Source organism: Rissa tridactyla, chromosome 6, assembly GCF_028500815.1.
Source record: "Rissa tridactyla isolate bRisTri1 chromosome 6, bRisTri1.patW.cur.20221130, whole genome shotgun sequence".
NCBI classification, from domain to species: domain Eukaryota; kingdom Metazoa; phylum Chordata; class Aves; order Charadriiformes; family Laridae; genus Rissa; species Rissa tridactyla.
In genome coordinates this window covers 51318644-51341904 of record NC_071471.1, presented here as the reverse complement: position 1 = coordinate 51341904, position 23261 = coordinate 51318644, and the positions used below count along the sequence as shown (strand labels likewise).

At 57.6% G+C, this 23261-nt stretch overlaps 1 protein-coding gene across 1 annotated transcript in view; it reads left to right on the top strand.

Annotated features, from left to right (window-relative positions):
- PSD (pleckstrin and Sec7 domain containing) overlaps positions 1-23261 on the top strand; it is a 35498-nt gene that overhangs the window by 6110 nt on the left and 6127 nt on the right. Inside the window, 6 exon segments of the mRNA XM_054205816.1 lie at positions 1383-1823; positions 10533-10727; positions 11241-11321; positions 11857-11969; positions 12780-12838; positions 13350-13439. Of these exon segments, the coding sequence (XP_054061791.1) occupies positions 1383-1823; positions 10533-10727; positions 11241-11321; positions 11857-11969; positions 12780-12838; positions 13350-13439 (979 nt within the window).

Sequence of the window (23261 nt, the reverse complement as noted above, 5' to 3'; positions counted from 1 at the left end):
CCTTGTCCTCGCCAGAAAGCCACCCCAGAGGTGGGTGCTCCTGGGGCTCCTATGGGAATGGTAAGAGTGTCGAGCGATGCTGCACAGCCTGGGAAATGCTGGTGGATGGGTGAGAGCAGCCTCCATCCTGCCTTGCTTACCCGTGTCTGGCTTAGCTGTGCTCCCCTTGAAGCCAGCCGGCACTCTGGGGGAGTCAAGCTGCCAGCTCTTGGCCTGCTGAAGTAATCAGGGTGAGATTTTTGAGCAGTATGTGAAGGCTAATGAATGAAAATCATTTGGTGCTTGTAACAGCTACGCATCTTCTGAGCCCTCTGTATGAAGTTGTTTGTTCATAACAAATGTTATGACAAGCTGGAGCAGTTCCTCTCCTTTAATCAGAGGAGAGAGTGGCATAACAAGTGCTTTTCTGATGCTTGAATAAAATGATAGCGTCTTATGAGTAAAGTAGGCTTTTAGGGCTGCGTTTATGCTTGTATGGCTGAAGCATTCATGTTCCCTGGGTTGGAAATGTCCCTGTTGCCACGTGCTCGATGGGCAGGCTGCACATCACTTCATTTACAGGAAAAAACACTCAGTGCTTCGGGGTTTATAAAATCTTGTGCTGGGCTGGACCCAGACCTTCGTGTGAGACAGGCTGGGCCTTCCTGTGTGGCTGATCCCTGACAAGATGATGAGCCAGGACCAAGCCTGACCTCTAGGACATAGACCCTGACCCCAGAGCTGGGTGTGAGGCTCCTCTGTACTGCCTGGGGAAACCTGGGGCTCAGCATCACCTTTTGCTGGGTCCCAGATTTCTCCTGGGACTCAGCATTGCCTTGTGCTGGGTCCCAGACTTGTCCTGGGACCAGCCAGCAGACCTTGCAGGTAGGTGTTGGTCATACTCTCAGAGCGGTGCTCAGCAACCATGGTGCTGTGTTCATGGAGGAAGGTGTTGCGCTGTCCTGAGCAGCTTCAGGAGGAGACTTCTGGGTGCCAGGAGCTCTCAAGGCTTGTGGAAAATTCAGACACTTCCAGATTTGGTTGGAAATGGAGCTGAACCGCATCCTGCTTCTGGTGCTTGAGCCCTTTATTGGATCTAAGCTCAAGTCAAGTGACTAGGAGCTGTAGCCATCTCATAAGCTTCTTATGAGGATGAGCCACTAAAGGAACAAAAGTCTGTGGCGCATTAAAGGAGAAGCATATGTCTGGAGGGAGGACAGCCCGGTCCCTCTTCCCATGATGTCTTGGGCAGGCAAGGCATTTCCTTGGAGGTCTACAGATGTTCAGAGGAGATTTCTGTCCTCCCAAGTTTGCTTCTGGAGCAGCGTGTGAGCTTTCTTTTCAAGGCTTTGATCCCTTGCTCCTCAGTGACCAGTTCTTCTCACTTTCTCTCCCTATAGGAGCATGGACCAAGACGCACAAGGTATGCTCAAATCTCCAGTGCCCTTCCTCCTAGGGCACAGCCTCTCCAAGGATGGTATGGACTCTTTCAGCAAGCATTTTGAGAGCATCATGGAGTCCCATCGAGCCAAAGGCACATCTTACACCAGCCTGGACTCCATTGACATCCTCTCCTCCCCAGCCCGCACCCATGGGACCTTTTTCACTTTTGACGTCCCAGCCCTCACCCCAGAAATACAGGGACAGATCCGAGACAGCGCCAAGCTGATCGAGGAGAACTTTGCTCCTCTGGCTCACTTGGAGCCAGACTCTGGGACCAGTTCGGCCACAGATGCCCCGTGGACGGAGAGAGAGGAGGAGCAGGGGAGACGAAGGAAGGGTGCTCGGCACAGCCCTTGCCGCTCAGAGGACAGCTTTGGTACTCCCTTGGCCTCCAACATGAGGTGAGTGACCAAAGTTGCTTGCTGTCCAGTTGGGCCACCAAGGCTCAGTGTGGAGTCTAACCCTGTGCAGCATGTTTTGCAGGCATTGTTGGGGAAGAGGGGAAGGGTGAGGACTGGGTGTGCTGTATTTTCTCTGAAGTGGCCAATCAGGCCAGTGATTGCTATGGTGGTAGGCTTGTTGGTGGAAGCATGTCTCCTTTTTCATCTTTGCCAGCTTTGTTGGTGCTGGAGGGCTGTGATGTTTCCTCCAGCCTAGCAAGCAGGGAGACACAGGTCTTCAATCCTGTGGTGGTTCCTGTTGCAGGACAGTCCAGCATCCATGGTGGCTGTGGGGAGAGGCCAGTCAGAAGTTGAGTGCCGGTAGAAATTCAACAGCCTTTCCCTCTGGAGGCCAAGACTTCCTGATACTGCGCTGTCCCTCGTCATCCTAGTAGTGGCCTTCTGTTTCTTGAGGCTGAGTCCCATGGTCTTGTACATATTGTCCTGGCCTTCTGAACCTCCTCAGCCTTGTGTATGTTGGGAGATGGAGGGCAGAGATGAGCACAGCCCACCAGAGGCTCCCTGTACATTGCTCCAAGCCTGCCTGCACCTAGGCTCAGGATGGCTGCCCCATGCCAGTCTGGTGGAGCGGGCTGGGAGAGATCAACCCCACCACTTCCAACTGCGTCCAGGCTGAAACACTTTCTGCACTCCTTCCCCTTCCAGCAAGATCTTGGGCTGAGGCACTTGTGATGTAGCAGGTTGGCAGGCCACATCTTTTCCCTTTTCCAGGGTACCTTCATCTGGAGTGTGGTCAGATCCAGTTTGGATGTCAGGTCTGGTCTGGTGGTTCAGCTGCAGAGCTCGCGGCTCTTGGAGCCCTTGGTGTCTCAGTCATGCCAGTGCTGACCTTCCTGTTTGCATTGCCTCCCTACAAGGTCTCTCTGCTCAGTGACCTTCTGTGCAGTACCAGAGCTTCCTGAATCCCTCATCCACTTTCTCGGCTTTGGTCTTTTCTGTACCAAATTCCATGTTGTGCCTCCCCCAAACTGCTCTGGATCTTTGCTGAGCCTACCTTTGCTGAGCCTCTTGTATTCTCTTCTCCCAGCCCTCACAAGCAGGAGTTACCTCTGCTTTGGTGGCACCTAAGTGCCAACCTCGCCTTCTGTTACACACAAACACAGGGTCCCAAGCAACTACCTTCCCCATTTAGAAACAATTCCCTTAGTTATCGGTAGGTCTCTGCACAGCTCTTCTTTTAGTCCCATTCAGGCCCCATTTCTGGCGATTCTACTGGGGTGTGGGTGATGTTCAGACCTGCCATGCTGCCCTGCAGCAGGTGAGGAGGTCCCCTGGCTCCAGCAGTGACCTGAGGCAGAGGCTGCAGGAAAGATGGGGAGAAATGATGCATGGAGGAGCAGGACCGTGCCGCAGGCCCCCAGCAGGCAGCAGCCCAGCTCTTTGCTTCCCGGCATAGAGTGAGCCTCCCTTCGCAGCCCCCATAGGTGATGGTGGACAGGAAGACAGCTGTGCTTGGGATCTGCTGTCTTGCACTGTGGAGAGGAGTGGGGATTGTGACTGGAAGCATGAGCTGGACTGGGAAGCAGGGAAGGCATGGGGTATTAGGGACCGAGACAGCCCATCATCTGCAGAGTCAGTCCTCAGGCAGCACGGTTTTCTGGCAAGGGAGAGGTGCAAGAAGTTTTCTCTTTCCCCATCACTGGTCCTACCAACTTTCTAGACTCTGAGGGGAGCCAACCATGGAGCTGAAGCTTCCCAAGTAGTTTGACGAAGTGTCTGGGCTGGTTGCTCAAAGGTTCCCATGAGCTGGAGTCCTGGTGCCCAGCAGGTCTGATCTGCTTGAGCGAGGAGTATCCTTGTGATGCTCCCATTAAGTGGTCTTTAATGGAACTTGCTGGGGAAAGGAGCTCAGGAACCCCTGCAGCCATCATAATCCAACATCAGCCATGCCAGCAGGGCCAGAGCAGGGGATTTGTCACCACCTATGATCACAAGCAGTACAGACCGACTGCCACCAGCTCAGGTGGACTGGGGACCGTGGGCAGGGGGCTCTGTTGTGGAGGCTGTGGTTTATGCTGGCTGTTGGCCTCAGGGTTGGCAGAAGTGACCTTGGGCCACAGTGCGTTGGCATGAGGGGTGACTGGTGATGAACACCAGCAGGTCTAGACCTATGTGTGCTGCCCTGCGGCCGTCCCTCTTGTGCCCCTGAAACCTTTGGCGTTATTTGTTGCAATGGTTTGGGTTTGGATGGCTCTGCAGTCTGCGAATTTCCATCTCTCGGTGGCAGAAGCAGCCAAGCTGGTGATGCCCCCTGCATTGCTGGGAGGACGCAGTGTCCCCCATGGCTGGTGGCCTTGGTTCACGCAGCCTTGTGGCCCATGCCAAGGCTCTGGCGTCCCTCAGCACCCGATAGTCTGAGATCACGCATTTATCTTGACCTTGCACATAGAGAGCGTGCCTAAGTGCAGACCCAGCAAGGCCTCCCCTGGCGCTGGGATGCCTCCGCCTCCTCCGGTGGCCTTGGCTAAAAGGGAGGGAGCAGTGGCTGAACAGCAAAAGGTCCCAGTGTGGGATGCCCCTCCCCATCCCTCCACAGCAGGACACCCTATGGTGGCACTCCCAGTGTGTGAGTAGGTTATTGCCCTGTGTGCAGGTCCCCACTCTCGCTGGGCAGAGGGCGGCAGTTAAAGCAGTCTGTCCCCGAGGCTGTGACAGTGACCTGCAGAGTGTGTGTGGGGACAGAGCCCTCCCCTGGGGGGGGTCTCTCCGGGGATGGCAGGGTGTCTCTGGGGCTGGCGGGGTCCCTGCGGGGCTGGCCGGGGGCAGATGCATTGCTGGTGAGATGGCGGGGCGGGAGTGGGGCAGCCCTGGGGACTGTGGGGAGGCCGCTCCTTCGGTGGCAGCCAGACTTTTGCAACTGCGGATCCAAATCCTGGTCTTTGCCGTGCTGCCGGGTGCGAGTGGGAGCCAGGAGCGCTGCGTCACCTGCCGCAGTCCCGTACGCGGGCAGCTGCCAGCCCCACAGGCAGGGTGGGATGTAAATGGGCAAATTGTGTCCCCCTGGGAGTGCAAGCCCCCTTAACATCCAGCTGCCCAGCTTCCCTTGCGTGTCCTACTCCTCCAGAGCCAGGCACAGCCGTGCTGGTCCCTGAAGAGTGCTATTGGAGGGAGGGGACGTGACTTGTCCCCCATGCCACCCCCGTGAGAGGCAACCGAGGCAGGTTCTGCCGGGACCTGAATCGGGGGCATCGCCTGAGGTGGGACAGAAAGAAGGGCAGGCAGGAGAAGCAGCAGCAAAGTTGCGGGGGGGACACTGCAAACCGCCTGGTGAAAAGGGCCAGATACCACAGTGAGGGGCAGCACACCCGGAGCCTCGCTAGAGGGAGAGCTTAGCCCTGGAGCTGCGGCTGCGTGGGAGGACCGGGGAGCCCGTAGGGCTGGCAGCCGCCCCAGGCGGAGGATGCGCCGGGAGTGAAACCTTCTTCCCTGCCAGATCGCGTGTGCTGGAGCGCCGGGCCCTGCCAATAAGCTCCGCTGTGTTTCTTTATAAGGTCCCTTTTGTTACTGCAGCAGTCGGTGAGCCGGTGCCCCCCCCCTCCCCCCGCTCCCCCCTCCCCGAGTCCAGCGCAGGTCTGTCAGCTGGCCTGAGCTCCCAGTTCACACTGGGCAAACTGGTGAGATGATGCCCTGAGAGCTGTGCTCAGTTTGGGGTCCCGTGGGGTGGATTCGGGGTGTGGTGTGGGAGGGTGGGGGGACAGGGCTGAGGAAGGAGAGCAATGAGGAAAGGATGGACATAGGGGAAGGGGGGGATGATGTGGGATGGGAGCACAGGAGGGCCACAAGGCTGGGGTGCAGGATGAAGAGGTCTCCCCACAAGCATTGGCACGGCAAAAAATGGGGCACAAGCCTGGGAGGAATTTTCCCCCAGGCATTTCGACGTCAAGCCATGAAGGGCAGCAGGAGCTGGGGCACAGGATGGGGTGGCAATGCTGGCAGCTGGGGCGGGTGCTCCATGGCATGGAGGATGGGGGCAGCAGGCAGGGTCTCAGGGCTGGCAGGGCTGCCCACAGAGGCATGGGCAGTGGCACATCCCTGTAGGATGCATCCCCCCGTGTCAGGCGTTAATTCCAGCCCTTGGGTCTGACCCAGAGCCCCTAGGCTGGGCTTTGCCTAAAGGTCCGAGAGACCCAGGTTTCCCTGTGCTGACCCCATGGCATCTGTGTCTCTGAAGGAGAAGACAACCCTCCACCCAGCAGGTGAGTAACCAGATTTTAAGGTTCTCAGCTGGCTCCAGAAATTGTTTGGTGGGATTGCAGGGCAGGAGCCATTGTGCCCCCCACAAGAAAGGCTGGTGGGATGGCGTGGTGATGGAGGACAGGCAAGGCATCTCCAGAGAGGGCTGGTGCTGCAGGGGAGGCTTTGGAAATCTGCAGAGAAAGAGGACTGAGGAGGGGCACAGCTGCCCAAAGTTCAGTCCTACCTGGATCTGGCAGCAGTAATGCTGGCAGGTGCTGCTGTGGCTGGATGATTTGAGGACCAAGTTGGACTCCAGAGCTGCCAGAAAGCAGGACCAGCCCTGCCTGTGGTTGGAGGCTGGCCTGGCTGACCTTCAAGTGTCCTCCCAGTCCTAACTTCAATTCTGCGAGGAATGAACCAGCCCAGATCCTGGCTGTCATAAATCAAAGTCGCTCCGCTGAGACCGATGGAGGGAGCTGCATTTATTTAGCTCAGCCAAAGATCCGGTCTGGTACATTCTTAGCAGCAATATTAGGCAGGCTGGGCTCGCTTGGCAGAGGCATCGGACATCTAGCCATGCGTGCGGAGCATTGGGAATCGAGGGCAGAGTGCTGCTCTGCCCCATGCACGTGTCCCTCGTGGACTTGGACCAGGCTCCCTGCCCTGTCCCTTCATGGTGCAGGAAGCAAACCAGCCTTCTGTGGGGAGCAAGTGGCACTTGGATTGTGGTTGGAGGTTTTGAGTTTCCTACAGCAGGTGTCTCACCTGGAAATGTGTCAGGCAGGACCTGGACAACTTGGGAGCTCAGCTGAGCACCCCTAGATGAAACCAATGGCCACCTGGCCCATCCTGTCCCCAGGATGGCTCTCCTTCTCCACTGCTGGGGTGTAGAGTGTTGGTGCAGAAGGGTGCCACCATGCAGATACAGCGTGGGGAGCATCCCACCACACAGATACATCCCTGCTGGCAGCCAGGAGCTGGAGGTCAACCCTCTGAGGCAGGCTTTCCTGGGCTAGTGCCTTATTACTGCCTCACATTCAGGAGAGAAGTTTTGCTCCTGGTTGCTGACACCCATGGAAGGAACATGGTGCCAGGTGAGCCCGGTTTGTGGTGGCAAGGTGGAGAGGATATTGGGGCTCCTGCAGTGACACACTGCATTGCAGCCAGGGAAGATGTTTGCTCTCTCTCCTGCTGGACTCTGGGCAGTCTGCCAGAGAAGGAATATTAGGTCAAGATGAGGATCCAGCTCCAGGAAAGGAGAGTTTGGCCCCAGGAAGGAACATGTGGGCCCTGGATAAGCATCTGGCCCTGGATAAGGAGTGTGGTAGCCCCGAGCAGGACTGTGGTCCTGCAGCTGCTCCCCAGGGCTGGGAGAAGAACCTGGTCCTCGTGCTGAGCTGGGTTGAGAGGGGATCAAGGAAGAGCCTCTGTCCTGGAGCAAGCCCTGAGCTGGACCGTATGCCTTCCTTGTAGAGCCCCCCCAGAAGCGCCTCACAGCTGCCAACACAGGTGCTGGGGACCCAGCTCTCCTGCAAACACCTCCAAGGTGGCAGGGGGACCTATGCTCCCAGCAACATGGCGGGGTGGCAGTGTCTGTCCTAGGCATGCAGCACGGAGAGGGATGAGCTAGTGCTGGGTCCGCTCGGGGATGACTCATTTCAAGCACACTGAGGATGCTCGCACAATACCAAATTTGATCTTTATTCCTTAAGTGCGGGCCAGTTCTCGGGTTGAAAATGTATCTAATGTAAAAACTATTATCTCAGTGTTTCTTCAAGCCAAAATGAAATGTCACTTTAGAAAGTACACTAAAAAAAACCCACCCTGAGACATTAGCTCATTGGCAAGAAAATTAGCATCACCTCAGTTGCCTCAGACATGGACGTCTCTTTGTAACGTCTCTTTGCTCTGTTCTCCATTTCCTTGAGGATCAGGTTCTTGGTTTTCTCTCTTTAAGCTGCCTGCTTTCCAAGCCAGGTGGGGCTTTGAGTGGTGACAGACGGGTGCCATGAATGGGACCTCCCAGCCTATCAAAGCTAATGGTCTTTATTTAACAGCATGAGTGACTTGAGTGTTGAAAGAAAACCCATTTCATAGCATGGCTGGGGTCACTTGTGCAAGGTTACGCTTTGCCGATGTAAAGCCCAAAGCTAGTATGGGGACTTGGTGAGGGAGGGCACAGCAGATCCTTCTAGTAGGGTTGATTTAAGATCCAGGCATTGATCCCTGCATGCCTATTGCAAGAATTGCAGCCACAGGTTGGAAACTTGCAAGGAGATACAGATGTTGAAGGGCAGAGAGGTTTTGAAGATGGTCCCATGCCTGGATGCTGAGCACTAGACAGGAAAGCTGAGGAGCACAGCTTGGGAAGAGAGGACACAGGAGGAGACTCAGAGCTTGAAGTTTGCCCCTGGAGGCACCAAGAACTGGCTGCGTGAGGGAGGACAACCTCTCAGGGAGGACCGGCAAGGTCCAGAAGGGTATCAGGAGTTTTAAGTGATGATGATTGAGAAGAACAAAAAGGCCTTCAGAGAGCTAGGAGCAGCCACTTGCTCTGGAGGTGCAGTTGGACCATGGGGAGTGGTGGTGGTGTGGCCTCGGGTTTTGTAGCTCAGGCTATGGCTGGAGAAGCAGCCTTGGAGCTGCTGGGCTGGGGAGGGGGCAGTGCCTGCACCCTTATGATAGTAGGGTCTGAGCTTCAGAAGCAGATACAGTCACCACAACCCATGGCTGGCAGGTGCCAGTTGCTGGGATGGATTCATCTCCTCTGCTGGTGGGACAGAAAGAGCCTGTGAGCCCTGTACTTGGCTGAGGGCACAGTGTCTGCAAGCCAAATCTGGGCCGAGATGTGTGCCCAGCACTTGCCCAGCAGCACCCAGCCTGTTCTGCTGTCAGGTGCTCCCTGGAACAGCTTTGGCCCTGCCAGCCAGTGTTCCCAGGCACAGCTGGAGGGCAGCAGGCACCAGGGCTCATGCCAGCAGCACCTTTGGATGTAGCCACCCTATTTTGGGAGGAGTAGAGGTTTTAGGCAGGTGGGAGGGATGTCTGAAGGACGGGCTGTGCTGGTGGTGCAGACAGTGATGCTGGAAACCTCCTGCCTGGCACAGCTCCCCAGAGCAGGCAGGTCTGGGGCTAGCGAGCTTCTAGTGACCTTGTGGCCACTCTCACAACTGCTACCACCAGGATGGCATGGGGTGATGCACAGGCTTCTTGGGGAAGGCTGGGACTAAATGGGCATGGATCTTTCCTGGGCCACCCATCCAGGTCTTACCGCAGTCACCGCCCAGCACTGCCAGGCTCAGCATTGGTCCAAGCCAAGTGCATCTCCTCGGGGACTCGTGGGGTGTCAGAACCACTTTCACCAGGGAAGTGTCTGGCTCATGGATTTGAGCACAGAGCAGCTTCCCCTACTGCATGCTGGCTGGGGACACCAGGAGGGTTGGAGGAAGGCACCCAAGAGCCCCCCGAGGCATGGGGCAGCCTGTAAGTGCTGTGTAGGGCTCCCCCGGGACAGGCAGCGCTGAGCAGTCGGGAGGCTCGTCCTTCGTGGAAGAAGCGGACCCTCAAGGAGATTGGCCTGGGAAATTGGCCCAGGAGACCAGGCCTCTTAAAAGTCAATTAGAGACTTTTAAAAATAAATCAGACTGGAACATTGCGAGGGATGCCAGAAAATTTGGGTGAGGTCAGAGTTGCTTAACGTTCGTTGTTGATTAGATTCAACCAGCTTTTTAGTTGGGATAACTTCTGCACCGCTGAGTCAGACTGCTTCGGGGGCTAAGCCAAGAGCGTCTCCTAACGTGGCCATTTAAGGCATGGTGGGCTGAGAGCTGATGGGCAGCCTGAAGAAGACAGTACACCCCGCTGTGAGCTGGGAGGCCTGGGGGGAGGGGGGCGTGTTCCTTCATCTTCGCCCTCTCTGCCTCAGTTTTCCCTTCTGTGAAGTGTTTTGAAGTTGGTGGGTGGGAAAAGGTGGACAAACAAATGATAGTCGTCTTGTCTTGGGTAGAAACTGCACTCAAGAGCAGCACAAGGAGTTTGTCCAGTTTAAAAAAATGAGTGCAGATCTGTAGGACGGCATGTGATGTGCACATGTTTCTTCTCCAAGTCTCCGCTACAGCTGAGCTTGGCAGAGTCTGAGCCCACACACGGAGTTTCACAGACTCAAGGTGGGGGACTTTGTAGCAGTTGTCCTGTCTTTTCATATCCAGTTTGGACATGGGTTTGGGTGCCTTGGTCTTGTCATCAGTCACTGGAGCTGCCCTGTCACCCCACCTCTCCTCCAGCCACATTCCCAAACCTTCCCTTAGCTCCCAGACCTGACCTCAGAGTGTCTCTAACCAATGTTGTTCATCCGGGGTTCCAGCAGTGAGTAGCTGGTCTACAAAGCAGGGTGAGAAACCTGCATTTCCCTAAAAGCTGAATGAGGAGAGGATCTCTAGGCGGGCTAATGTGGAGTGTCCCTTCCCATTGCAGTGACCACCCCCTGAGCCAGCTGGTTTTGGACTCAGACTCAGAGATGGACAGCGTGGAGCAGCTGGCCCTGGGCAGCACGGACACCCTCTCCAATGGACACAAGGCTGACCTGGAGGCTGCCAAACGCCTGGCCAAGAGGCTTTACAACCTGGATGGCTTTAAAAAAGCAGATGTGGCACGTCACTTGGGGAAGAAGTACGTGTGGGTATTCACAAGGAACAGCCTGTTCTGCAAGGGGTCCACCTGCACCCACGGTGTACCCACAGCTGCTGCCCTTGTGGGGCACTGGACTGTCAGGGAATAGCAGGCAGGACCCCAAAGCCCACTCCCCGTGACTGGTACACCTGGTACAGATGTACCAGGTGTTGCCTCTAAAGGTCTTAAAACCTAAGAGACATCCAGGTTTTGGTACCTTCCTACCATGACTGCATCTCGGATGCTTCAGTAAGGTGTCAGGGCAGGGGGATGGCTAGCTGAACTCTCGTGGTCCCTTCCAGCTTTTCCAGTTTCTCTTACATGCCCAGTATTCCCATTGGATCTGTAGGTGACTCTGAGTTTCATGGGAGCGTGGGCTGTCTCTGTCCCCAGCATGCTTCCCACAGCCCTGGGGAGCTCCCAGCCTCCTGGAATCCACCCCACCCCTGTGTGACTTTTGCTGTCCCCATGGTCTGGTTGATCCCACTCTCACTCCCCCCTTTTCTATTTCAGCAATGAGTTCAGCAAGATGGTGGCCGGGGAATATTTGAAGTTCTTCGTGTTCACAGGGATGAGCCTGGACCAGGCTCTCAGGTCAGAGCTGAGTGTGTGTACGTGTGTGTGTGTGCGGTGACCATTTGAGTGGGGTACCAGCAGACCGTGCCCTCCACAGCTCCGCACCTACACAGAGTTCTGCAGGAGCAGGCAGACCCCATGGCTGCCATCTGGAGACCTCTTACCTCTTATATGGTGGGGGTTGAGTCCTAAAGTGGTCTCTCAGCCACACAGCTGCAGAAGAGCATCTCTGGTCTTAATGTACCAGTCAGTGCAGTTGGGTGACACACAGGTTCACTTAGGACTGGCTTTCCAGGCGTTGATCCCAGAGCCTCTTGGTGTCACCCCCATCTCCTTCCCCAGTGTAGTGCCCGTGGCCAGCTGTAGGTCCCTGCGATGTGCCAGCAGGGTATGATGCTACGGGCTTTGAGACAAGTCCTGCAGCGGGTTGGGAGGAATGTGTGATGGCAGGGCTTCATCCAGCACACAGTGGGGGCTGTGCTCCTGCACAGGGTGGGTTGGAGAAACTGCTGGTGGGCTTCACGTGTGACCAACATTGGTGCTGCTTCTTCAGGTCCTTTCTGAAGGAGCTGGCCTTGATGGGAGAGACACAAGAGCGAGAGCGAGTGCTGGCTCATTTTTCCCAGCGTTATTATGAGTGTAATCCCAACGCCATCTCTTCGGAGGGTAAGAAACTGTGTGTGTCCATGCATGCGTGTGTGTTTCAAGCGAGTCCATGTGTTCGTCAACTTGGTGAAGGTGCTCGAACTGAAACCAGAGAGGAGACTGAGAGCATACACTGATGCCTTAGGAGGCAGCCCAGTTACAGAGATGTCATTTCCCACAAAAGACAGATGCTTTAGATTTAAAAGAAAAAAACACCACCTGCTCCAGTTGGATCATGCCTAATTAGGGCTCAACCCATCCTTAATTCTGACCTTGAGCAGATTAGCACAAGAGGCGAGAGAAGGCCCTCCTTACCAAATAGACCCCAGCTCTCAGACCCTCAGCTCAGGGAATAGCCAGGTGAGAAAACTTGTGTGCCCGGAACTCGGGGTGGCACAGACACCCACTTTGTACTGTTTCATGTCTTTGTGTGTGTGTTCACGTGCTGGGTCTGCTCTGGGCTGGCTCTGGGGCCGGTGAGGTGTGGGCTGCCTGGCTGGTAGAAGGCTGCGCTGGTCCCACCTTGCTGTGCTAGGAGCGCTGCAGGATTAGCTGCAGCATCACTGCCTGGCTGGAGGGGCTGCAGGCTTGGAAGGGAGCTTGTACGCTCAGGTTTGGGACCAGCTTTTCATTCAGTGACCTACTCACCAGCGCGCTGCCAGCACTGTGCTGACTGCTGTGTGCCTCGTGTGCCCGGGGTGGGAGGAGCGGGCTCGGGTCTGTCCTGGTAGCTCAGAGCCCCCATGTCCTGCCTGAGATGCTGATGCGCTGGAGCACCAGCTGCTGGGCTGGGCTGGGGGCTCTGATTCCTGTCCTGTGCTTGTGCTGCAGACGGAGCCCACACCCTCACCTGCGCCCTGATGCTGCTAAACACAGATCTGCATGGACACGTAAGTTCCCTCTGCTGTCACACACGTTTGTCCCCTGCCCTGTCTGTCCCCACCGCCCTGAACCGCAGGTATGGGACCCTGGACCTGCAAGGGCTGGTCACCCCTAACATGTCTGGGGAGGAGGGAGCGGAAAGGCTGAATCAGAGAGGGAGCTGCTGAAGGAGAGAGCAGGGCTTTGAAGGAGACGCACTGAGTTGGAAGACATGGAGGTGGGATGAGGACAGAGGAGGAAAGTGGACAGGGAGAGAGGGTAGGAGTAAGACTCCAAAACCACCTGCCATGGGAGCAGGTAGTACCAAACTCAGAAGAAGGAGGCTATTTAAGACTCCCAGAGTCTAGGCAAAGCTGACAGCTTCCCCACATCTTCAAGCAGCCTCCCTGAGACCTGGCTGGTCCCTCACCCCACTGCAGAGATGGGGGTCTGTTCTGGGGCTGTGGGACCTGCTCCAGCCAGCACCGCCCCCCGGCCCAAAGGTAACCTCCTATGTTTCTCTCCCCCTGGCTCTCCCAGAACATCGGGAAGAGAATGTCCTGCTCCGACTTCATTGGCAACTTGGAGGGGCTCAATGGAGGCACTGACTTCCCCAAGGAGCTGCTCAAGGTAAATTTGGTCGCTCTCCCTGGTCAGCCAAGCAGCAGGAGCAAAAGCAAGAGCTTTTGGTAAATTCCGTCACTCTCCCTGGTCAGCCAAGCAGCAGGAGCAAAAGCAAGAGCTTTTGGTAAATTCAGTCACTCTCCCTGGTCAGCCAAGCAGCAGGAGCAAAAGCAAGAGCTTCGGGAATGATCACATGGATGGCTATGTGGGATGCAATGAGTGCATCCATCCTCATGCAGGAATGGTGGTAGTCCCTTGGCCTGCAGCTTTCCTCCTGCCTTGCTGAGGGGAACGTGGGCTGCCTCATTCTGCCAGGAGGACACCAGAGCTCCAGCTGGGGTCCTGATGCCCTTGTTGCTCTTGCTCTGCCTGCATCGCAGGCAAGGGAGCACATGCAGGGGCTGCAGCCAGAGGCTTGGTGGTGTTGATCACATGGTACTCAGCCCTTCCTGGCTCCCTGGAGCACTGGAACCCAAAGCCATGGCCAGGACCTGGGACTGGAGCCATCTCTGGTGCCTGAGGGAATGTTTCTGGTGATATGGGCAAGGCATGGCGATGGGGAGGATGGGTTGGTGGTTAAAGTCCTGGTGCTGGGAACTCACTGCACTGGTGTGACTGGGGGGGACTTCTGCCTTCTTGCTGCCTGCCCCAGATCTCAATGGGGCTTGGCCAGGGTGGGCAGCATTCAGCAAGCACCTCCAGCTTCAGACTGCTGCGCTTCTCTGGCATCGCCTGTTCTCGGGAGGGTTTTCTGAGCTGCATTCTCCCTGTCTTGGGCCTGGGAATAGGATTAGCTCCCATGGGGCCTGCAGGGTAGAAACCATTGCTGTTGGTGAAGTGCTACAGTTGGCAAATACTCATGATGTGGAAGATGGGTTCCCACAGGGGGCCGGAGCCATGACGGGGGGAGATGGTTGATGAAAAAAGGCAATGGAGGGTGAAAAGCTGAGCTCACTTTTCAGTCTCTGTGGGTCTATTCCTGGCTGCGTCGCTCACCCCATCATTAAGGGGTTACCAGCAGCTCTCAATAGGGCTGTCCTCCCTCTCAGCCCACGCTTTGCCAGTAAACGGAGTTACTCAGGAAAAATTCTCCTCTAATTTTAAACCCAGATCCAGAAAAGGCTGTAAGCACCCAAAATGGAACAGAAACATCAAAAAATGAGGACCCTGAACCCCTGCCCTCCAGTGCTGCTGCACCCTAGAGCATCCAAGCTCCACATGCTACTTGGTGTGCCCCCTTTGCAGCTCCTGGCATCCCACGGTTGGGTACCCCCACTTCAGGCACCACCGCATCCCTGTTAAACTTCACCCCCAAAAGTACAAGCAGTTTAAACACGCGAGATCCAGTTATCCCAAGATCCCAGCCAGTGGGGAAATAAGGCAGTGAGCAAGTGCCACGAAGCTACAGGCTTTCTCTCATGGGCTGGGGACAAGACCTTCGTTGGGTGTAAGGCAGCGGGGGGAGGCTGCAGCACTGCAGCACAGCCCCGCACAGCTTTGCCCGCAACCCAGCAGTGGGGAGGCTGCTCTGCTAAAAATGGCCTGTTCCCTCTGCAGCTGCGGTGCTTCCCACCGCCACTTTTCAGCCGCCTCTGTACAGGAGCCGTGCTGGGGAGGGGGAGCAAAAGGCAGCGCGGAGGAACCACACGCAGGGCAGGCTGCAGCTCCTCGCCGGAAACACCAGTTTGCTTTGGGGAGCCCGTGCAAGGGGGAGCAGGGTCCTGGGTGAGATGGGGAAAGCGCTGTCATCTTGCGATAGGGAGGGTCAGCAAGGAAAGGTGCATGGAGGGGCTGTGCCTCTTCTGGGCAGCCTTTGCCAGGCTCAGCCAGAGAGGACACGCTCTCCCTTCTGCCCACTGCTTTCGGCTGCTTGGTGCTTGGGTCCCCGCGCAGGCTCAGGGGGCAAAGAAATGGGGAAAGGCTCTTCCGCTCCCCTCCCTGTGGCAGCCTGCGCTAGCCCCGTTACCCTGGGTAGGATGCTGCCTCCTCGGCAGACCTGGCTGGCAGGCCGTGTCTGGGGACTGAGGCTTCTGTGCAAGCGTGCCACACAGCTGGCTGGCTAATTTTAGCGCTCCAGGAGCACACGCATTTCCTAAGGGCAGCAGAGGAGGGAAAGGGCTGGCAAGCTTCAAAGGAGCTTCCCAAAGCTCAGGGCTGGGTCTTGGGCAGCCCTTGATAGTGCAGAAGGATCCTGGAGGCTCTTTCAAGCCTGCCCAGGGAGATAGCACAGGGTGCTGCTCCCCTGGCTTCAGAGCTGGAGGTGGCCCCCATCCGCAGCACTCACCACTGGGGAAATGGGGACAGCAGGACAGGACCTAGGTGGCTGCAGGGGACACGAGGCCACCATCCCCTGTGACTCTGGGGACAGCATCAGGAATAGACCTGCAGGGAGCCTGTGTGCTTCCCTCATCTCTGGCTGCGGGGAGTCCCAAGACAAATGCAGCACGATGCCTGAGAGCGGGTGGCAGCTTGAGTCAGACGAGAACTTTATCTGCTACTAGATAATACGTGTAAACAATCCCAGTTTTATGCAGAAGAAATGAAAACACATGAAAGCTTGTGCTTTCACAGCTAAGCACCGTGTCCCCCCTCACTGGCAGTGCCTTGCCATGCCCTGCACGGCGCTGCTGCTGGAGCTGAGGCAGCGATGCCTTACCAGCACTCAGCTACTGCTCCTGGAAACCCTTTCCTCTGGCTCTGAAAGCTCCCATGCAGAATCATGCTCCGCAGGTGGGGCTGCCCAGCTTTCTGACTTGGGTGTCCTCCCCACCGGGGCAGGGGGCCTTGACGGAGATATAAGAACCCATATAATGCTGTGCCCGAGGATGGCCATGTCTACAGGCTTGGACCTGAACCCCTGTGGCCAAATGAAGGCAGATGCCCATCCTGCAAGGAAGGTGAAGCAGGATATCCTGGAGCTGGTGATATTTTGGTTCGCTCTTGAGATGTTGCTCTTCTCTTGTCAGTGTGGTTTTAGCCCAGGCTCCCTGGCATTTCACTCACTGTTGCTGGTTGTCTGTTATATTTCAGATGTGGATCTGACCTTTACGTGATTGATCACTTTGTAGAGCCTTAGCTCTTCCCCATCTTCCTAGTCTTTTAGCTTAACCTTGTGCTTTGCTGGCCAGTACCAACACAGTAGGACCAAATCAGGCCCCATTTCTCCCTAGTGCTGCTTAGTGATTGCAGGAGCGAGCCAAATTTGTGCTGCCTTCCAGCCCAGGAGCCGGAGCACTTCGCAGATGTTAATGAATTAAGCCTGACAATGCAGTCGCGTCCCCGGGGGAGGAAGGTAGGATGGGCCCCCACCTTCCAGCTTGGAGGCACAACGGCAGGGCTCAGACGCTCAGAGTGCTGGGTAAGTGATTAGCAATGTGGGAAGAAAGCCCCGGCTCCCACCTCTGAGCTATAATCACAGGAACGCTTGCTCAGTCTAATCCCCTGGGCTATTTTTTCCTGTTTTCCCCTGGGAGCAGTACACTGCCCTGCTCCTGTTTCCCGTGGCTCCCCCAGGCCTGAGGGGCAGCCCAGCACATCTGATGGGGTGGACACCCATGCCCCGTCCCTCACAGGTTTTGCCCAGTGATCACTATGCCGAGCAGTCAGGACAGAGTGGAAAATTTCCCCTTCTCCACGGGCCGCATCTCCTACTCAGTCAAGCCTGACTGAATTACGCATCGATCCTCATGCCTTCTGCAAGGATGCCCAGCCCTTTGCTTCACGGGAACAGCTGCCTGGAGCATCTACGTCCTGCTCTTAACCAGCCACGCGCCTCTAGCAACTGATTTTTCTGTCCTGACCTGGAAGGAATGGGCAGGAGGGTTAAGTGTGGGGTGGGCACTGAAGATGGAAGGTCTGATATCCACCACCTCAGCCCTTTGGAGGTCCCTGGTGCAGGCTGGGCTGCAGCAGCAGCTCTGAAACCTGCCCAGCCCAGCACGGAGGTGCTGCCTGCCCGATGGAGCCCGGGAAGCCCCTGAGGTGTCACCACCGCTGCCCCCCAGCCCCGTTGAGCTCAGGAGCGTCCAGCCACCAGCCATCGGTGGCGGAAAGGAGGCGGGGAGGGGCCAGCTGGTGCACCGGGGGCAGCTCGTGTGGCAGCAGCGACAGGGACGGTGTCCCACCAGGCGGGATGCCCTCGGTTCGGATCGGCCCCGCTCGGGTCGGCTCTGTTCGGTTCGGCTCGGCCCCGCTCGGATGGGCTCGGCTGGGCCGGGCGCCCCGGGTCGCCATTGGCTGCGGCGGGCGGGGCGGGGCGGGGCCCCGCCTCTGTCGGGCGACCGCCGCCGAGCCCTGCCCGGCCCGGCCCGGCTTCAACAGGCGGCGGCGGCGGCGGAGCGGGCCGCGGCAGGCAGGGCAGGCAGGGCCGGGCAGGGCGGCCAGGCACCCCGCCGCCCCCCACCCCCGCCGCCGCCGGCAGGATGATCGGTGTCAACAGCATCAACAGCAGCGCGGGGCGCATGCGGTCCCGCTCCATGTGCTCGGTGCGCTACGGGCGCAACTACCGCGGCGTGGAGACCTTCTGCTACGGCTGGCCCCAGCGCTCCCGCACCCTCAAGCCGGTGCTCTACACCGACCTGGTGGTCAGCCGCCTCCAGAACCGCCGCAAGAAGAAGCCGGTAAGCGGCGGGCCGGGAGAGCGGGGGGCGCGGCGAGGGGATGCGCAGCGCCCTGCGCTCCGGAGGGGACACGAGCGGACGGACGGACGGACACGCCCGGACAACCACCTGCGAGTGCCCCAGCCCTGGCTTGGATGTAGCGAGCGGCCAGCCCCATCTCCCTCCCCTGCCCGCTTTCAGCGGAGACGGGTCCCCATCAGCCCCCCCAGCCCTCCGTCCGAGGGTCCCCGTCTCCAGCCCTGCCATCCTCTCCCCCATCCCACCCCGGGCACGGCGGGAGAGGGAGCACGGCAAGACCTGGGTGACATTGCGCCGCTTACGATGGCTTGACAGCGACGCTTGCTCGAAAACATCGCTGCGAGAAGAATCCAGGACAGAGCCGTACCGCTGGGACCAGCCCTCTCTCCAGCTTAGCATAAGTGACAAGCTCTGCGGGCTCCCCGCCAAGGGCTGCGCTGAGCCCTGCCAGCCCGGCCGGGGCAGGCTGGCACCCGGCTGGGGCGGTGGGGAGAGCTGCAAGGCAGCGCGGAGGGGCAGCGCCACAGCCCCGGCTGCCAGCCGAGCGGAGCTGGAGAGGAAGGAGTGGCTGCCTGGACAAAAAAAAAGGGCTTTTTACTGCCAAGGGCTTGCTCGCTCTGAGCCAGCATCCGTTTTGGAGGTGTTATACTGGTGTGCGTCTGTCCTAGGTGGGGAGAAGCGAACAGGCTGTCTCTGGGTGCATCCTACCTCGGTCGGGTGCCTGCCTCTGGTGTAGCAGCGAGAGAAGAGTCCTCGCTGGCCTCCGCGTTGCGGGCAAGCTGGGGCAAAGCAGGCAGGGGTACCCCTGGGGTACCTGGGCTGCCCCCGTGGTCAAAACCGGCCTGGTGGGGACATCAGGGCCGTGACAAGCGGCGATGCTGTCATAGCGCAGTACGGTCTGGGGGCAGCATTAAGTTGTGACGCACTCGGATGGAAACAAGCAGTTGGAAGGGAGACGCTGGGTTGCTGATTCCCGCACTGTGGGGTTGTGTTTGTAGGGTAGAGGGGTCTGCTGTCCTCGGGGAGGGTAGTCGGCTGGGCAAGGAATGTTTTGAAAGATGCTGGTGCAGTTTATGATGTTGCTGAGCCGAAAGTGTGGGGCAGGGATGGGTAGCCATCCCCCGCTGCCTGCTATTGCTGCCTGCAGCAGGGCGGAAGGTGACACATAGGACACTGTCCCTGTGGCAGCCCACCCAATGGGGGAAAAAAGTCTGTCCCCAGGGCACTCCGCTCTGTGTGTGTGCAGGAGCCCCTCTGCAGTGGAGGTGGGGAGGGACACGGGGTGTGCGCAGCAGGGTTGGTGCCTGCCAGGTGATGAGTTGTTCTTGAGCATGGGTTGTGTATGCTGGGCAGGCAGCGGGGGTGGCAGGTGGGCTGTGAAGGTGAATAAGGGAGCTGACATAGCTACGGTTCCCATTGATATATGTCCCTGATCTGACAGTGCCGTTCATATCCATGCAGCTGGAGGGTCTGGGTGCCTGGAGGACCTGACAGCGCTTTGTGGCTGGGTGTAGAGAAAGATACTTTGCTGAGGAAAAGTTGGGGAAAGTGAGCAATTGAGCTCTTGTATTGAAATGCTGCCAGGCACAGAGAGAGGGAGAATGACTGCAGGGAGGGTGCTTGCTGGCTGTGAAGTCTGTCTTGCAGAATGTCACACAGCCGTGGCTGGTTACAGGGCTGGCAGGAGGAAGGGGAGCCTTGACTTGCACAGGGCATCTTGCAGCTCTGAGAGCCTGGGCACTGTTGCTTGGCACGGGAACCAGTGGACTGGAAAGGGGATGTGCCCATAAGAGTTATGATCGATAAAAGAGTCACCCCAGAAAGGGTTAAAACCCTCTGCCGGATGCCTGGATGCCTAAATTCCTGCCTTAACCCTCCTCTGTTACTTGAGTGCTGGGCTACAGCTCTCCATACAGTCCTGTCTGTGCCAAAGCTGTGTCCAGGCTGGCTTGCTGCCTGGCTCCCCAAACCAGCACTGGACCTCCCCTCTGGTCTGCCCTGAGCTGGGGAGCTGAAGGGGGATGTCTTGTGTAGGGCCGTCCACAGTGGGGCTGGTGCTAAGGCTGGGCTGGAGCATCAGAGCCTCTTGCCCAGTGCAGCCCCCCACCCCTCCTGGAGATGTTTGCTAGAGCAGGACTTGGGGACATTCTCTCAGCCTGCTTTCGGGAGGCAGGGCACCAAAGAAAGATGCTGTTGGTTCAGTTAGAAATCCCGCTGGGACAGTATATTCCTAGGTCTTTTTGGTGTTGCGCATGTCTAGGGCAGAGCTGGCTGGCCCTGCGTGCTGCAGCGATGAGCTCATAACCCAGTGATGACAGAAAACCCCAGCCATGCTTGGGTTCGGCTGTGGTGGCATGGGGCCACTGTCCTGCTCTCTCTTGGGCAGTGCTTGCAAGTTCAGAGCTGCCAAGAGGTGCTGTCCTTTTGGGCCTAGGGGGAATGAATCCATGGAGTGAAGACAGCCTGGAGAGAGGGACCTGCACAGTGATGAAGTCGGTGTCTCTGGTCTCTGCTGATGTGAGTTAGGCTTCAGGAGCCTGCACCACCTGCGCTTCCCCAGCAGAAACAGTCTGTGCGCCAAAGAGCCTGGAGTTTAGTGGACTGATGGGTGGTGGGACTGCCATGGGACCAGAAAAGCTGGATGGGCTTTGTGGCTGGAGTGCGTCTTCTCAGCTAGGACTTGGGCTGAGTCCACCAGCTTTGTTCCTGAGACCGGTGTCGGCTGGGGGTGGCATTTAGCCAAGCAGAGTCTTGGCAGGATTTCAGTGTAGACGTAAAGCCTTGTATTGCACTCTCAATCCCTCCAGCCCCCACTTTGCCTCTCACTGTCCCCCCACAGAGGAGTCATGGGCAGCCCCTGCTCCATCTCTGAGGTGGGGGTACTTGGCAGCTCCTGCCCACAGCAGACTTGTGGGATGCTCTCGGGGCTTGTAGCAGGGCAGCTGGAGCCTTTTGAAGCCACAAGGCAGTTCAGACTTTGAAGTGTGCACTGTCAGTCCCAGAGCCCAGCTTTTAGTAGTGTAGTGTTCTGCCAGGCTGCTCTCCAGCTCTGTGCTATCCAGAATTACTCCCCAAGCATCTCCTGACATCAGCTCATTTACTCGGTGTTTAGCAGCAATCCTCCCGCAAGCCCTGCCTGGGGCTGGGGGCCTGGGGGCTGCAGTCCCCTCCCGCCCTTTCCCCCAAAATCCCTGCTCAGCTGGCTCATGTCTCCCTTCCTTGGGGTATGGAGCTGACCCCTCTCTGTATTGTCACTGAGCCGGGTGGAAGCCAAGCCACGTGTCCCGTCCTGCCTGTTCTTTACAAGGAGCTTTTCTGCAGTTTCCAGTCCCCACTTCTCTATGCCTGTTTTCCAGTCTCCTTTTTGTGTCTGTTGGTTCTCAGCATCTCTCTCGGCTGCGTCCCTGGCAGTGAGTAAGATCCCTTCTCTTCTGTTTCCCTTGGCAATTCCTTATCACAGAATCACAGAATGGTTCGGGTTGGAAGGGACCTTAAAGATCATCTTGTTCCAACCCCACTGCCCTGGGCAGGGACACCTCCCACTAGACCAGGCTGCTCAAAGCCCCATCCAGCCTGGCCTTGAACACCTCCAGGGATGGGGCATCTACAGCTTCTCATCCTCATTGCTCTGAGATGCCTACTTCTTCCCTGCTCTGCTCCCAGGTTATATTCTGCAGGACTTTGGTTTTATTTTTGTTTCCTCCCAGGCTCTTCCCTAGGTCTCTTTGCAATCCATGCTCCTCTGGCCACCTCACTGCCAGCTCTCCAAGGGGTACCCCCTACTCACACCTCAGCATCCTGCCCCTCCGTCACTGGGGCTACACAAATGGGGCCGGGGTCTAATCTCCTCTTGGGCCGTCCCCCCTCCGTGAGCCTCCTGTCTTCCCAGGAGACAAGTGAACCCTGCTTTCTGACTGCAGATCGGGGTGATCCCTTTCATCCTCTCAGAAAAAAGCTGATGCTGCGCCAGTGTTTTCCCGAAAGGGAAGTGCAGGAGGAGCCGGGTCCCTGCTCTGTCCTGGCTGCTGCGCCTCTCGGGGAAGTGATGGATGTCCCTTCCCCAGACGCCGCTGGGGCCTGTCTGCTGGCTGGCTTTCCCGGGCCCCTGCACGCCTCCAGTTGTACTTTCTCAGCCACCAGCAAGATCTCTCAGCAGCAGGCTCTGGCCCAGTGATGGATGTTGACAGCTGCCTGAACAGCCTGTGCAAGACTTGATTATTTTCCTCCAAGGATGATGCCTTCCAGATCTTGCTCGGAAGCCTTCTATGAGTGCTGTGTTGAAACCCTCTCCGGAGCCTCCCAGGCTGCAGAACCATGCCGAGCACTCCTGGCTTGCCCCCAGCTCAGACCGGACAAACACTTGGGAGCGGGGCCCTGGAGCATCTCTCTGCAGACAGGCTTAGCTTGTTCCAGTGCTGAGATGCAGGCAGCATGCATTGCTCAACTTGGTGGTGTTTGGGCTGGCAGGGAGGTCAGGGTGCTTGGTGGGTGCTGGGGATGGGGTAGGGACAGGCCACAGCCACCCCAAGCAGCAGCAGCCCATGGGTAGACAAACACCCATCCTGCCTTGACCAGCCATGAGGTCCTTTGAGGCCTTCATGAATGATGGTGCGCTGGTGTCTCTGCAAGTCCATGGCCAGTGCCCTGCTGAAGCCTCTCCTGAAGCTAAAACGTGTTCCTGGGCAGTCTCCCACAGGAGCATCACATCACTGTGGAGCACTAGGTGCTGCCACGAGTCCCGCCTCTGCCAGCCCAGGACAGGTGGCTGATGGCAGGAAGGTCGGTGGCTCTGGTGTGTCGTGGCATGGAGCTGCTGGAGGTGCTGGGGCAGGCTGAAGTCCCGCCCAGTAGCGTGCAGGCACGTACCATTGAAGTCTGGCCCGAAGGCTTGCTCTCCTGGGCCCTGGGCCTCCTGAAGACCATCCCTTTGACCAGCCTGGGACACCCTGGTGTGGGGAGAGGCGGATCTCACAAGGGATTGGAAATGTTTGGCATGCCTCAGTGTTATGGTGCTAATGCTGTGCCACTGTCATGGGCAGGGAGAGAAGGAGGGGAGGAGAGGGGAGACAGCCATGACTGTGCCCTAGCACCGTGCCCGGGGAATGTGGGGGTTTGCAGGTCCTGTGGTGCGCAGGAGAAGGTACCTGTAGCCCTGAAACAAGGCCAGTTTGCTGTCCAGGCCAGGATGGGG